The 15,733-nt window shown below is 47.4% G+C and overlaps 1 protein-coding gene across 1 annotated transcript in view; it reads right to left on the minus strand.

Annotated features, from left to right (window-relative positions):
- Window positions 1–4,671: 4,671 nt before the first annotated feature.
- KAT6A (lysine acetyltransferase 6A) overlaps window positions 4,672–15,733 on the minus strand; it is an 81,001-nt gene continuing 69,939 nt past the window's right edge. Inside the window, exons 15-17 of the mRNA XM_083514094.1 lie at window positions 14,803–15,507; window positions 13,347–13,644; window positions 4,672–9,685 (exon numbers count right to left, since the gene is read on the minus strand). Coding sequence (XP_083370220.1) covers window positions 7,074–9,685; window positions 13,347–13,644; window positions 14,803–15,507 — 3,615 coding nt within the window. The 3' untranslated portion in view covers window positions 4,672–7,073. The remainder of the gene's footprint in view (window positions 9,686–13,346; window positions 13,645–14,802; window positions 15,508–15,733) is intronic.

The raw sequence follows: 15,733 nt of genomic DNA on the forward strand, positions 1-15,733 counted from the left end.
AATTGAAAAGGGTATTTAAATATACCTTCTTGAAGAAACCAGAGGCCTTTCTCCTGGGCATAGTCGGCCAATCGGAGTTAAAGAAGGACAGAACTTTCTTTATGTATACTACAACAGCAGCAAGAATACTTATTGCAAAGTACTGGAAGACACAAGACTTACCCATTCTGGAAGAATGGCAGATGAAAATGATGGACTACATGGAAATGGCGGAAATGACTGGCAGAATCCGAGACCAGGGAGAAGAGTCGGTGGAAGAAGATTGGAAGAAATTTAAAGACTATTTACAGAAATACTGCAAAATTAATGAATGTTAGAATGATGTTTGATTGAAGTTAAGTGGTTTCTAGCTGTAATGGTATAAAAGAATATGGAAAAATTGGATTTTTAATAGGAAAAAATTTAATGTTACAATATATTAAGATTAAAGATCAGGATAATAAGGAGGGAAAGGAATTGCTGAACTAATAAATTGAACTGGAATACAAAAAAGGGAGGTATGAGGAGGTCCGGGAAACAAGTAAATGAAAGATAAGTGATGCAAAGATGGAATTATTTTTAACTGTTTTTTATTTTGTATTTTTTCTTTTTCATTATGTAATACTGTGAAAACTTTAATAAATATTTATAATAAAAAAGAGAGTTGAGTTAGCCGTGTCTATTAATTTCAGTCAATCTACTTTAAGTAGGACTATCACGAGACATAACCCATAAGTGGAAAATGAAACAAAATACAACCAAGCAAATTAAAAGGTGATTAAATACTGACATCCCAAAACAGAAGAAGTCAAACATCAGGGCTCAATAGTCATTGAAAGCCTACTAGAACTGGGTTTGGGCATGGGGGGGTTACCCCCCCCATCCAGCAAGGAAATCAGAGGGGCCAAACATACATCTGGAGAAAACATCCGCAGAGAAAGCCCAATCCTATGGAGCCACCAACTTACCTTCAATGACAGGGAATGATCAGACTCTGCCAGCCCCCCCCCCATTAAAATGGGCAGAAAGTATCATAAAACTGTCCTTCAGATACCCTGGACCATGTGGGATTTAAGAAATGCAAAACCATCACTTTGAATTGGAATCAGAAATGTGCTTATGCAAAGACTCCGAAAGAAGAGAGTGGAAAATGTTGTAAAAAAGCAATGAGGAATGTTCAGTTATTGAAATGTTGCCTCCACCTAGTGTTTAAAAGTGTTGCTGTGCAGTTCAGTTTGTTCTCTCATCTGGGTTGCTCACTGGCTGAGGTTGCTTTCAGCTGCCAAGCTTAATACTTTTAGGCCAACCCTGTTTGCACGTTGATGATGTGTGTGGCTTTAAGCACCGTACAGAACAGAGCCAGCCATTTGCTAGGCGTAGTTCCATGGCTTTTTTAATTCTTTCATCTAAGCCAGGAATGGCTATTTCTCCTCTCCAGTGTGAATTTTAGTAACCACAAATCATGCTGCCCCTCCAGAGCTATGCTTATTCTGCCATTCTGTGGTGGAACAGTATGAAAATGGGCATCAATATTTGTACTTGGAACTGGCCAGATCAACAGTCGGCCCCAAGACTTCTGCTTTGCCCATAGTAGGCGCCAGCAACAGGTCGTGCCAGCTAATCTAGCTTGGTCCCCATCTGTCTTCTGCTGAGCTCTAAAAGGGCAATGTGAAGAAACTGGGAGGGGTAGCTAATGCTCCAGAAGACGGAATCAGAATTCAAAATGACCTTAACAGATTGGAAAACTGGGCACAAGCCAACAAAATGAATTCCAGTAGGGACAAATGTCAGGTTCTGCACTTAGGCAGGAAGAACCAGATGCACAAATATAGGATGGGAGACACTAGCTGTACCTGTGAAAAGGTTCCACGAGCTTAACATGAGTCAACAGTGTGATGCAGCAGCAGCAGCAGCAGCAGCAGCAGCAGCAGCACAAAAACCTAACACTATTCTAGGCTGCATCAACAGACATATAGTGTTCAGATAAAGGGAAGCAATAGTCCCACTCTATTCTGCCTTCCCTCAGGAGGTTGTGAACTCTCCTCCCTTGGAGGTTTTTGAACAGAGGTTGGATGGCCTTCTGTCATGGATGCTTTAGCCGAGATCCCTGCATTGCAGGGGACTGGACTAGATGACCCTTGGATCCCTTCTATGTCTAACCCCATGCCTTGCTGGAGAAAGGAACAGGTGAGACTCTTGCCTTGTTGGCACAGGATTCTAAAGGTGAGAGCTTAATTATCAGAGATAGGACAGATGTCCTATCCCTGACTTTGTGCTCTGCTTGCTCCAGATCTTTCCCCACCTCCCTCTTCTTTTCAGTGTGGGCCTGTAGCACATGGTTATTCCCACTCTCTAGGCTTTGGGTTACAGATTCTCTTTATTCTCTAGATCTAATGTGCAAGTATGCTTAATGGCTGAATTGCTGCCCCCATACCGGCAAGTTCGCAGTCTGAAGCAGCCTCCATTTACGCCTTCTCCAATTCATGTAATAAACCAATGCTTCATTTCTTGCATGTGAACTTCTGTATCAGGCATAAGGTGAAGGGCAAACCTCTGTACATAAAAGACACATGTACAGACACCACACAAGACGTTCTGGCTCTTTCTGAGCTGTAGGCTGAATACTTGGGCAGAGTACATGCATGTAGGTTCCAAATGTGTAGTTCCTTTAAAAAAGGTCACAGGTTCAATTCCTAGCATCTTTTAGAGGTGGTGGGGACCTGTGGCTCTCCAACTGTCAAGACCCCAATTCCCATCATCCCCAGTCAGCATAGAATCATAGAATCATAGAGTTGGAAGAGACCACAAGGGCCATCGAGTCCAACCCCCTGCCAAGCAGGAAACACCATCAGAGCACTCCTGACATATGGTTGTCAAGCCTCTGCTTAAAGACCTCCAAAGTAGGAGACTCCACCACACTCCTTGGCAGCAAATTCCACCGTCGAACAGCTCTTACTGTCAGGAAGTTCTTCCTAATGTTTAGGTGGAATCTTCTTTCTTGTAGTTTGGATCCATTGCTCCATGTCCGCTTCTCTGGAGCAGCAGAAAACAACCTTTCTCCCTCCTCTATGTGACATCCTTTTATATATTTGAACATGGCTATCATATCACCCCTTAACCTCCTCTTCTCCAGGCTAAACATGCCCAGCTCCCTTAGCCGTTCCTCATAAGGCATCGTTTCCAGGCCTTGGACCATTTTAGTTGCCCTCCTCTGGACACGTTCCAGTTTGTCAGTGTCCTTCTTGAATTGTGGTGCCCAGAACTGGACACAGTACTCCAGGTGAGGTCTGACCAGAGCAGAATACAGTGGCACTATTACTTCCCTTGATCTAGATGCTATACTCCTATTGATGCAGCCCAGAATTGCATTGGCTTTTTTAGCTGCTGCGTCACACTGTTGGCTCATGTCAAGTTTGTAGTCAACCAAGACTCCTAGATCCTTTTCACATGTACTGCTCTCAAGCCAGGTGTCACCCATCTTATATTTGTGCCTCTCATTTTTTTTGCCCAAGTGCAATACTTTACATTTCTCCCTGTTAAAGTTCATCTTGTTTGTTTTGGCCCAGTTCTCTAATCTGTCAAGGTCGTTTTGAAGTGTGATCCTGTCCTCTGGGGTGTTAGCCACCCCTCCCAGTTTGGTGTCATCTGCAAATTTGATCAGAATGCCCTTGAGTCCATCATCCAAGTCGTTGATAAAGATGTTGGTCAGGGTTCTTCCATGAGCTGTCCGTTCCAAGATCGCCTGCACATTCCCTGAGGACTGACTTTGCTGCTCGTCTTCATATACCTGATCGACTGTAATGAGGGAGAGATCCTCAAATGGAGTCTGTTCTTCGTCTTCCATGCTAGGGGAGAGGACTTCAAAGCGATTGTGTATTTCTAAACAATCAGAGCGAACCCTGGGCCTCCTACTTCTTTGAGTCACGTTTCTCCATATATCTGGCACATGTTGGTGAACTAGCCTCCTTCTCAGGGGTGTCCCCTGTCTTCTCCTTGGTGGAGACGGTGTTCTCTGTTGCTTCCAAGAAGAGCTCCAGCTCTCTAATTCTTTGGAGCGTAGCTACACGTTCCTCCAGTTGCTGGACTTTGTCTTCTAAGAGGGCAATCAACATACAATTGCTGCAGGTAAAGCTGCCTGCAACCTTTGGCAAGATGGCAAACATTGTGCAGGAACCGCAGGCGACTGCAGCTGTTCCCTCACTCTCCATCTTGAAAACGTGTCGTTGGGGGTGGCTACAGTGGTCCTCCATCTTAAAAAGTGCGAAGACAGGACAAATAACCTCCCAAAGAAAACCTAGGTCTTCCCCAACAAACGTTTGAGACTAGTTCCCCTAAATCTAAAAGATGGATCAAACTGTGCGTGTCGCCAGGCGCGCACCGCTGCCCTGCAAGCTCTGAGTGGCTTGCCAACCATTCTCTCTTCACAACCATTCCCAGAGTGGCTTACCAACCATTCTCTCTTCACAGGTCCGAAAGGAGAAACATTAGGTTTTGGCGCTGTTCGTTGCCGGCTGAGGATTTGGGGGGGGGTATAGCATGTCTAGAGTTTTTTGCACTGATAAACTACACACACACACACAGCGTCCATCCTGCATGCAAAGTATCCCAAGAGACCCCTCCGCCCCCTTGCTGGCTTTGGCTCTCCAACGTTTCAGAGGAAGAAAAATTTGATGTGCAAAACCAGACATCCAAAATGGCTCAACATAATTTATTTTTTTATGTTAAAATGTACAGAGTTCTTTTGAAAGTACTTGCTAGAAAGGGGGGAGGGAAAAAGTGATATTACATACAAGGAGAGGAAGGGAGGCCGGCCGGCCCAGGAGCGCATGACATGGAGAATTACAAAGGGTTTATCATCCAGGCACCCCTTCCCCTTTTTAAGCTTACAAGTCACCAAGAACGAAGTACAAAGAAGTTACAAAACAGGAAAAGCAAATATAAACAGACAGGAATAGACGCGGCTTCATTTTGTACATGCGGCTTTAGAGGCATCTGGAACTCTAGTTACACACTCTAGAGATCTCTTTAAAGAGAATTTTCATCTTTCTTAAAATAGTCTTTAATATTCTACAACAAAGATAAAAAATTTTAAAGATGGAATGAAATGAAAAAGCTCTTTTTTTTAAAAGGCATCAAAGTCACTAACAGTGAGGTTTTTTTAAATTTCTTTTAGAAGATTACCAAGTTTATTTTGCTAAAAATACATTATTATTATTATTATTATTATCATTATCATTATTATCATTATTATTTCTTAAACAGAAGTGGGGGGGATGACAGGTACCAATATTACTGTGTCGGATTTTTTTTATAATATAGAAAAGAACATTGGGTTCTCTACAATAGTTCTACAGTCACAAAGGTTTGTGGAAAAGAGGGAGCTGCCCAATTGATTTTTAAAAACCATACAAAAACCCAAAACCGAAAAAGGTTAACAGCAGACAAAAAATAATAATAATAAAATTACATGGCCCTTGTGCCAACAGCTTTGCTTTTGACACCCCAACAACGCCCCGCCCCCCTGCAACCAGGAAGCAATGGCAGCTCAGATGACCAGGGAAGGGAGGAGAGGGCAGCCCGAGACGTCTTTCGACACAGATGAGGTGAGCCTGGATTCATAGATATATACAGGGACAAGGATCCTACACAGCCTTGTACACATGCTGAAGAACTAAGAAAAAATGAGGGCTGGAAGCCCCTGGGATTCTGCTTTTATACTCAACAGTATAGAGGAAGTCCATTTTAGTGCAGTTGAACCCCCCCTCCCCCCCTCCACAACTGCCTTTCAGGTTTCTTTGAAAAAAAAAATCTTTACACATCTAAGTCAATCTAAGTGCGTCTGTAGCTCTACAGGAATATACAGAGAACTTTACATTAGAAGGATAAGCTACATGTCCCCCTCCTTATCGTTAGTTGATGATGTGCCCACAGGCCTGGCATCTCTTCACAGGATGACGGGATGGATTGCACTGCACGGACTCGCCCTGCCCTCCTGTCTCCCTCGCACTCCCTCCTCTGGCCCCCCAGGCGCACACAGCTGAAGGAACACCCAAGAGTGACCCTCTGCAAGCTGCTAGAGCCCTACGATGCGCCTTGGGGCAGGGGGAGCAAAGAGGCAGCAGTGCCAGCAACAGGCCCGCCAGGGAAGAAGGTGACAGGCTCTTGACAGCCATTGAAATGTGCGCCCCAACTTTCAAGGGGGTGCAAGAACCTTCGGAATCTCAGTCTGTAAGCAGAGTTGTGTCCAAGATTCACATGCCAGATTTCCAGCTGCAGGGCTTACTGAGCATCCCATCTCCCTCACTCCACTCCCAAGCGCCCCGCTTTCCGGCTGCACTTAGCTTGTTCTCAAGATGCTGCTAGGCAAGGAAGTCTTGGATGAAGGCAACGGGTACACTTTTGAAGTTACATTTAAACTGTATTTTAGTTCAGAGAGAGAAAGGTGGGGACAGAGGAGAATGAACCATTCAGAGTTCCTATTTCTGGAGGGATGGCAGAAGAAGACCAGAAAGTTTGCCTTGGGCTCTATTATCCCATCCTTAAGTCACCACCTCAAAGCCTGCTGTTGGGCCTGAAGTAGGAAAGAGAAGCTAGGGGAGGGTGGGAAGGATCTGACCTTTAGAGATGGCGCCATCTTAGGAGCTGTGCACAAGGGACAAATGGAGGAGAAAGAATATGGCGGCTGAATATGAGATAATATGACAGTTTTAAACACTCTGCCCAGGTGGTCAGCAAAGTAAGACTCTGTTAAATTACAGAACGGTTTTGTGCACATTTTCAATTCCCTCCCTGAAAAAAATAAAAGTAAACCCAAACCCCATTTTAAAAATGGATTTGAACTGTGAAGTGTTTCAGGATCATGAAGGGAAAACAAAGACCCAAACCAAAAGAACCCCACGAAACATGAAAAGAATAAAGACCAGGCCCCCTAAAAATAAAATAAAATAAACCCAAAGGGAACAAAACCCCATCTAAGATCTACAGCAATATTTAACTGGAAAAAGGTCCATTGTCTCTGGTTTGTCAGTATAAAAGGTTCCTTTATTTATAGAGAGATTTCAGTTAGTTCTTTAAAGACAGCAAGTTTATCTTGCTCATCTTCTCATGTAGGGTCCGTTGAGAGACTGCTTGGGGACCCCAGCAGCATTCATGTAGCTGTGATGAGAGGGGCCAGTGTACATCATGTTCCCGTGAGGGTTTGGCTGCATAGGCTGCTGGGGATAGGCCTGGCTCCCCATCATTCCCATTTGCATCTGCATAGGATACTGGGCTGTCTGGTTCATGTAGGCAGGGTTGCTATGGTAGCTGCTGTTCATCATGGGCTGGGTCATCCGGTAGCTGTTCATAGCATTCAGGGTATTCATATTCATGGAGTTGACGTTGTAAGGGGCGGTTGGCATCAGGTTCACTCCCATGTTCATGCCGCGCTGGACAGCCAGCGCTCGGGGGCCAGCCTGCATGGCAACCGCAGGGGGGCTGCGCCCATAGAGCTGCTGCTGGTGAGCAGCTGCTGAGGGCAGGGGTGCCGACTTGGAGCGGATGGAGATGTGCCCCTTGACGGGCATCTGCCCCTGCAGCCTTTGGGTGTGGGGGATGCCGATGTTGGTGGTGGACATGTTGCACTGGAGGAGGGGCGAGGCGAGGTTCATGGTGGTGGACGCCAAGTTGGGAGGGGGTGTCATGGTGGCTTGTGCTTGGGGCGTCCCGGCCAATGGATGAGATGGAGCCAGCTGCGCCAGGCCGGTGTTGGACAAAGACACGCTGGTTGCATAGGAAGTCACAGCGGGGGAATGGCTGTAAGGCATGGCATGAGGGTCCATTATGGTGTTGGTCAGCTGCTGCAGCTTGGCTAGGCTGAAGGTGGCCGATGGCTGGGAGTAGCCACCGGCACCAAAATCCCCAGGAATCCTCTCGTAGATGCTTATGTTGCCCGTGCTGCCAGATTCCGGGATTTCCATTATCATGGGTGCTGGAGTGAAGCTATTGTTCATGCTACACTGGGACAGGGAAGGCTGCTGTTGCTGCGCTGGAGGAGGGGGCTGGGGCTGCTGGGGCTGCTGGGGCTGGGGGGGCTGTGCCGCCGGCTGCTGGTTACTCGGAGGCCTTTCAACCACGCAGCTCTGGGGGGACTTGATACTGCAGTTTGTGGCGGGCTGGACGCTGCCCTGGGGCATCATGCTGCAGCTGTTGCCCATGCTGGCTATTTGCTGGGTGACGACGCAACTGTTCTGGGTGAGGCTGCTGGAGGACGACAGGCCACCGTAAGAACAGCTGCTCTGAGACGAGTTGTTACCGCAGATGCTGCCACCCATGGTCGAGTCGTAGCTGCTGGGGTTCTCGTAGTTCTCTGTTGTGCTCTCGATGCTGCCGAGGTCGCTGAAGCCACTGTCCACCACCTGCTGAGAATGGTCCGATACAGAAGGCACATCCATCATGGGGCTGGTCTCCATGTTCTGCATAGAAGGTGCGGAGAGAGAGCCTTGCTCAGGACTTATCTGGGTGTAGCCGCTCTCCAGGGCACTGGGCACGCTGGGGCTGCTGACGGAGCGCACCGACTGGCTAGGGTGAGACTGGACAGAGGAGATGGGGCTGTTATGTTCCGAGGCCTGGCAGTCCTCAACCATAGACATCTGAGGATCCTCTTCAGCTTGGGTGTAGCTCTGCAGGTTCTGACAAGCCGCTAGGGTCTCCTCGCAATCCTGGTAGGCTACATCGTGCTCATTGTTCTCCTCCTCCTGTGTCAAGGATTGCACTGCTTGGACGGTTTCAAGATCCAGTTCACTGTGAGGGATTGGCTCCTCTTCCTTCAGCTCAATTAATCCTTCCTTAGCATGCTGCTCTTCCTCTTGGTCATCTTCGGAACCAGGAACGGGATCTGATCCCACCGATGTCTCATGGGAGGCTTGCTCCTCCTCAGAATCTGCCTCTCCCTCACTCTTGTTCTTGACATCCTCTTCTCTGCTGTCCTGTGTGCTTGTTTCTAAAAAAGGCTCCTGAGCGTCAGGCTCTTCCTTCAGCCCCTCTGTTGCTGCCTGCTCTTCCAGTTCATTCTTCTTGGCAGGCTCCACCTGCCCATCGTCTTCTTCGTCATCCGCATCGTGGTCTTCATTCTGGTTTGCCACAGCTGCCACTTCCTCCTCTTCCTCCTCCTCTTCGCGCTCAGGTTCTTCCATCTCCGGCTGCTCTTCTTCCGACTGCCTCTGCTCTCCGAGGCTCTGGGGCTTCTCCACCTCTTCCTCCATGTCAGGTTCCTTGACTTCTGCTGCTGGGCTGCTGCTGCTGCTGCCTAAAGGAGAAGCCCCTCTTGCTTCACTGGCAGCTGCACCTTCCTCTTCCTCTCCCAGGTCCCCAACTTCTGGAGGCCCTTCTTCTTCTTCTTCTTCTTTCCTTTCCTCTACAACATGCAGAAGCTCTTCCTTCTGCTCAACAGGCTCTTCCTTCTCCTGCACTTTTGGTTTGCGACCTGGTTTCAAAGCGGCTTCCGTGGGGTCAGTTGCCTCTTCGGTGGCAGCTGCCAAGACCTTCCCTCTCTTCAGCTTGAAGCCTGGCTTGCGGCCAGGCCTCTTCTTCCAGTGGATGGGCTTGCGGCTTTTGCCCTTGGGCCAGCCCTTCTTCTTCTTCATGGGGGTGGAAGTGTCTGGCTGGAGTGGGGAATCTTTCGCTTCACATTGTCTCAGCACCGAGACTGGTTTCAAGGTAGGAGAGCCTAAAGAGGAGGGAAAAGGAGGAGGGAAAGGTTAAGCAGCTGGACCTCTCGTCCCAATTCCTCACTAGGCTTGCAGCTGAAATATCTGCAGTTAATTAACCACCTTCCTGTTAATATTACATACTGCCAAAAGCTCCATAGAGCAGCTTCTCTAAGATGTTACAGCAAGCTCAAGTTAATGTGCAATTTAGCAAGTTACCACTCCTTATCCGAAATAAATACTGTATTTCAAGCTGCCTTTTTCACTCAATTGTTGCCCCCACAGTTGACTGACTGAAGATTTAGTCTGCTATAGTCTACTAATTAAACCTTGTAGCCCTACCTAAAGAACAAACTGCACATCTATTAGAGGGTGGGGCTGGTGTGTTAGAGGAAGGAGATTCAGCTGGGTCTCCTGACCTGAAACTGCTTTCTCTCTCTCCCACCTTCCCAGGTATTGCATTTACACCTCAAGCCTCGAAAGGGCACAAGCCCAAAGAGCTCTCAACCAAAGGTAAGCAGACAGAGCAAGAGATGCTGGCCAGTGAGGTGTCAATCAAGTGGGAGATGAAGCAAGCCAACAGACTGGTGGAGAAGGAGCACATGGTCACTGGTTGGCTACAACTATTATCTCTTAAAATAATATTACATGCTGGAATCTAAGAACTAGTTCTGCTGCTCAGCTTTCCATGGGAAGAGCCTGCTACTTAAAGGACAGGCAGAAAATCACTCCTTGAGTTTGTAGATATAAAATCAATGCCTTTTAACGATGTCAAGAAATGAACAAATGAAACTGCCTTGACAGAAGGAATTTTCTCCTTTCAGGCCACTACTGTCACTGACTCTTCAGAGCTGTGGGTCACTATGCCTTTTCTTTGCAGCACTTGTAGCAGCCTATAGGCACCATTTCAGTATTTCTGCTTTAATGTTTTACTTAATGTTTTACTGGATTGTTATGGTGTTTAAATATCATGTACAGACATTTGGGTTGTGATTTTATTATTATAATTTGTGTGATCCACTTGGAGACTTTGTTGTATTAAGCCATGTATATATAATTTAATGAAATGAACATATTCACAGCCACCAACTGCAGCTTGTGCCATGGCATTTGCAAAGATTGAGCAACCTTTCCCAGCTTTGAGATGTACGACTTCCCAGCTCTCTGGCACAGGGGTGTAATAACAACTGTGACAGAAGCAGCTGTAGTCTGTGGCACTTAGACAGCAGTAGGGGTGTCTGTGAGCCAGGTTGAGGCTGCACTCCTGGGGGCCTCTTGCACAGCTGTGCTGTGGCTGGGACTAGAAGAGAGCTGCAAAACTACACAAAGGCACAGGGCACCGCAGGGACACACAGTGTGTGCACTGCAGAAAGGCCTATTCATACTTTAGAGCTCAGACTCAAATTGTCTAACCCTCACTGATACAGCCCATTTCCAATGTTCACAGTGCATTAACTAGTACTATTTATAGCAGCCCAGGGAGGCAAGTATGGCTATCCAATTTGGGGGGTGGAGAAGAACTGAAAGAATAATTCATAGCTTTGCACAAGAGGATCATTTCCTTGTGGATTGTGGAAGCCTCTGCAAGGTAGGATCTTCCACACACCTCAATCCTCCTAATTCAATCCACAGCATCTATCTTGCCAACAGCTGCTCACATGTGGCATACTAGCCTCTCTCAACCTTGGGTGCCCAGATATTGTTGGACAACAACTCCCATCATCCATAGCAAGCAGAAGCAACAGCCAGGAATGAGGGAAGCGGTAGCCCAACAACACCTAGAAACCCAAGGCTGAAAAAGGCTGCTCTACTGGAAGGAGGAGGAATCAGTGGAAGCAGATTAAAATGTTTTGTACTGCAGTTTTGAAAAAAGGCAATCGAGCATTATAGTCAAGTATCTCCCAGTAATTGACTCATTCACATAATCATAATCATAGAATCATAGAATTATAGAGTTGGAATAGACCACAAGGGCCATCGAGTCCAACCCCCTGCCAAGCAGGAAACACCATCAGAGCACTCCTGACATATGGTTGTCAAGCCTCTGCTTAAAGACCTCCAAAGAAGGAGACTCCACCACACTCCTTGGCAGCAAATTCCACTGTCGAACAGCTCTTACTGTCAGGAAGTTCTTCCTAATGTCTAGGTGGAATCTTCTTTCTTGTAGTTTGGATCCATTGCTCCGTGTCCGCTTGTCTGGAGCAGCAGAAAACAACCTTTCTCCCATAGCATCTCCCATAAGCATCTGCCTAACAGGTTACTACAAAACTACACTTAACAGGGCCATCTGGGCTTAGTGACTGTTGTTTAACCTCTTAAAGGTTAAATGCAGCTTAATAGTCTAAATTCAAGACTAGATGCAAAAGCACTTTGGAGAGGGTTAAGAAGCTACAGCCTAGCATGAACTTTCCCACAATGTCATCGACGACAAAGGGAGAGTGGCAGGGGGGTGAAGAATGAACCAATTCCAGTTTTTATGGAACTGAACAAATGCAATTTGAAGGTAACAGCCTATTAGATGAAGAAATGTGGACTGCTACTGTCTTATAATGGCTTGGTAACAGATGAGTGGAGGGTTGCAGAGCTAAAACAGATAAACGATCAGACACACAGGTAGACACAGAACATCCTCAATGATATTGCTTTCTATTATGTAACTTAGTTTTATGATCTTATATTCTGTTCTCCGAGGAATGCTTTTACAGCTGATTCCAGAAAAGGCATTCCGCTAATCTAGAAAGAAGGTACTTAAAGAGGTTCCTGTAAATCTACTCTTGTGGAATCTAAAGCCAATGCAGAGGACATTGCACTTTATGCACTGTGCAGTCCATTCTGTGTACCCCTTAGGAGTAAGCTTTTGACTGAAATACAGGAAAGGATTGCTATAAAGAATGATTCTGATAAAATGCCTTGGATATAAACAAAACATAAAAACAGCTTTTGTACGCAGCACCTGCACAAAAACTAGGCCAGTCGGAGATGGTATCCAGTTGCTGAGAGCCTCTGGTTCATGCAGCATATAGTTGCTGACTACAGGACTCAAAATGCCTGTGCTTCTACTTTGCAGTGACAGACTGATCTAACTAAAGGAACCACACTGAAACTAATGGGCTATTTGATGGAAGTGAGTGCTTTACCTTCCACTTTCTTACCACCAGGTGAAAGGAGGGACAACAGATGCCTGCACTGGTAAGATTGCTTCTTGTTGTTGTTGAATTCCCCCACCCCACCCCTACCAGTAAGCCATGGAGTTCATCCCAGTTCCTTAAGTGGGTTGTATGTCACCAGCTGGCCCCCTGGAGCTTGGCCTTGGCCCTCATCTCTTTCAGTAGAAGTTTCATTGCCATCCATGGCAGGAACAGGGAACCCGTGGCCATCTGGATGTTTCAGCCTGCCATAACAGGAGGCGGAAACCCAATAACCCGAGCGGGGGGGGGGGGAGTGTCACAGGTTGCCCTTGGTCCAAGGGCTCTGGCAGCCCTTGTCCTTTGTCTTTTCCCACATCCATGCTCTCCCCACCTTTTCTTCCCTAGCTGTCGCAGCTCACGTATTCCTGGGACTGGGCAATCTTGCATGTTTCATATGGGCACTGAGTGCAGGGAGGGAGCAGTTAGCGACCTTTCTTATGGCAAGTTACACTGCATTGAAGCACCCACTGACAACTGTTCTTGAGAAACCTACCAGTGGCATCGTCGGACTCCTCTCCACCCTGAGATCCTCTCTTGGAGGAGGGCCTGTGCCTGAGGGAGCCTTGGGGAGAGAGGCGACGAAGATATCCTCTTGGGAACAGTTCACTTTCTTCCTCATCCTCCTCGTCCTCCATCTCAAAGGTGGGCTCCAGTTGAGGCATGGGCCTTTCAGAATCAGAGTCCTCAAAAGGCTCATCCAGGACCTCAGTCGTTTCAGAGATGGTTTCTGTCACAACACTACTGTTGTGATATTTGCGCTTGCGGACCCGCCTCTTCCGGGGAATGGGCTTCTGCACAAACAACCACAACCAAGTGACAGATGGTTACATACAGCACAACTCAGTGAGGCAAGAGAGAGAAGCCCTATAGCATGCGGAGAGGAGAAATCCGGAGAGGGCCACTGTCGTTTCCTATGGCCACCAGCTGTGCTCACATTGGCCAGGACAGGAGGAGGGGAGGCGACTGGAGAACATGTCAGTACTCCAGTTTCAGGGCTGGCATATTCCACCCCCTCTGGTGTCAAGTGCATGCCAGACCCCCCTCTGCACCTACCATCAAAATACGGATAGTAGAGAACTAACTGTAGCTGCAACGAAGAGGCCTCTGGAGACATTCTCTGCCCATAGAGAGAGGTCCTCAATATCCTAGGGTCCCCTAGGGCCCCCTTTCAAAGTCTAAACCTACTGCCTTTCCCTGGCACAAAGATAAACCTTTAAAAATGGATGGGGAATCTGGGGCCCACCTGATGTTGTGGGCCTACAACTCCCATCATCCCTGATAACTGACTGTACTGGCTGGGGCTGACAGGAATTGGAGTCCACCAACATCTGGAGGGCCACAGGCTTCCCACCCTTTCTTTAGAATATGCATCTCACAAATATGTTAAGTAGCAATATGTGCATGCTGCAACAGCTGAGCAGAATAAACAAATGGAGTGCCGCAGTGGGCTGAGATTTTGCTTCCTGAGAGCCTCTGCCTTTGTTTAGAAAAAAGAAAAAGCAGCAAAGTTTCTGGCACTGTCTGACTTAACATGTGTTTGGAAGTATAGGCAATGGCTGCTAAAATCTCAGAAGCCAGAAGACCTGCTGGATAAGAGTCCCAATGGTTGTGAGTGGGATGTCAGTGCCCTGCATGTCTCTCCCTTAACTAGCAAAATGAGGGGGGTGGGTTGAAAGTTCCCTCCCAGAACTGCTACTTGTAAAACAGTAAATTTACAAAAAGCTAAATTACAAAATTAAGTTTTTCTGGGCTTATTATTATTAAAAGCATACACAGTCCTGAAGATGATCACCTTCTTACACATGCACATAAAGCCTACAGACGCAACAGCTTTTCAGGAACCTATCCAGGGAATGAGAGAGGTTCAACAGGCAAGCAGAAGCTAACACAAGGAGAAAGCTCAGGGTTGTGTGCAGCTGCGGAGCAGACAGAAAGGGGGAAAGACATACCTTTCGCTTCAAGGTGGGTTTGGTGAGAACTGGTGGGGAAGTGGAGCAGGGGCTGACAGGCTCCTCCCCTTCCTCTTCGCTGCTCTCACTGAAGTGCCTTGGCAGTGTCCTCTCACCCTCGCGGTGTGGCCGGGGTATGCGGTCGCACTCCTTGGAGAGTCTGCCTTTCAGGGGCTCGTGGGTCTTCAGCTGCCCTCTCCACACTTCACTGTATCTCTGAGCCACTGAGGGCTTCTCCCCTTTGCCATACTGCCCATGGGAGATGGGGGACTTTTCCTCATCTTTGCCAAAGTGCCCCCGGGGAGCTGGGGACTTTTCCTCACATTTGCCACACTGTCCCTGGGAGGAAGTGGTTCTCTCTTCAGTCTCCCCAAATCTCTCTCGGGAAGCGGCCGCAGCTGCAGCTGCCGCAGCAGCTGCAGCCGCCTTTTCCTGACATTCCCCACAGCGACCTCCCCTGGCCATGGCTGACTTCTCCTCTAAAAGCAGTTTCAAATCCTTCTCTGCAAAGGACTCCCGCGGCTGTTTGTTCTTCCGACGGCCCCTCCGTGGTATCTGGTTGTTTGCAGGAAGACCAGCAAGGGGAAGACTTTGTTTGTTTGGCCGCACAGAATTGGCTGGAGAAACAATGTCTGGCTTTTTTTCACTCTCCAGAGGAAAGTAAGACTCTCTCTCTTTTTTCTCCCAGGATACAGATTTGATCACCTGGTATAAAGAAAAAAAGCAAGCTATTTTATTTAAGACTTTCTTGCAACTGTTACTTCCTACAGACACAAGGTTACTGGGAAAGTTGGTTCTGCATTTAAAGTACCAGCTTGCAGCCAAAGATTGGAACAATCTTGATCTCTCCTTGATTCCACAACTCCTGGTCATGTCCACCTTTCCTTTCTTCCGATTCCCCTCCAGTTTTCCTCTCCCAAATACCTCCCCA

The sequence above is a fragment of the Podarcis liolepis genome, assembly GCF_965112155.1.
Source record: "Podarcis liolepis genome assembly, chromosome: 7".
Classification (NCBI taxonomy): Eukaryota; Metazoa; Chordata; class Lepidosauria; order Squamata; family Lacertidae; genus Podarcis; species Podarcis liolepis.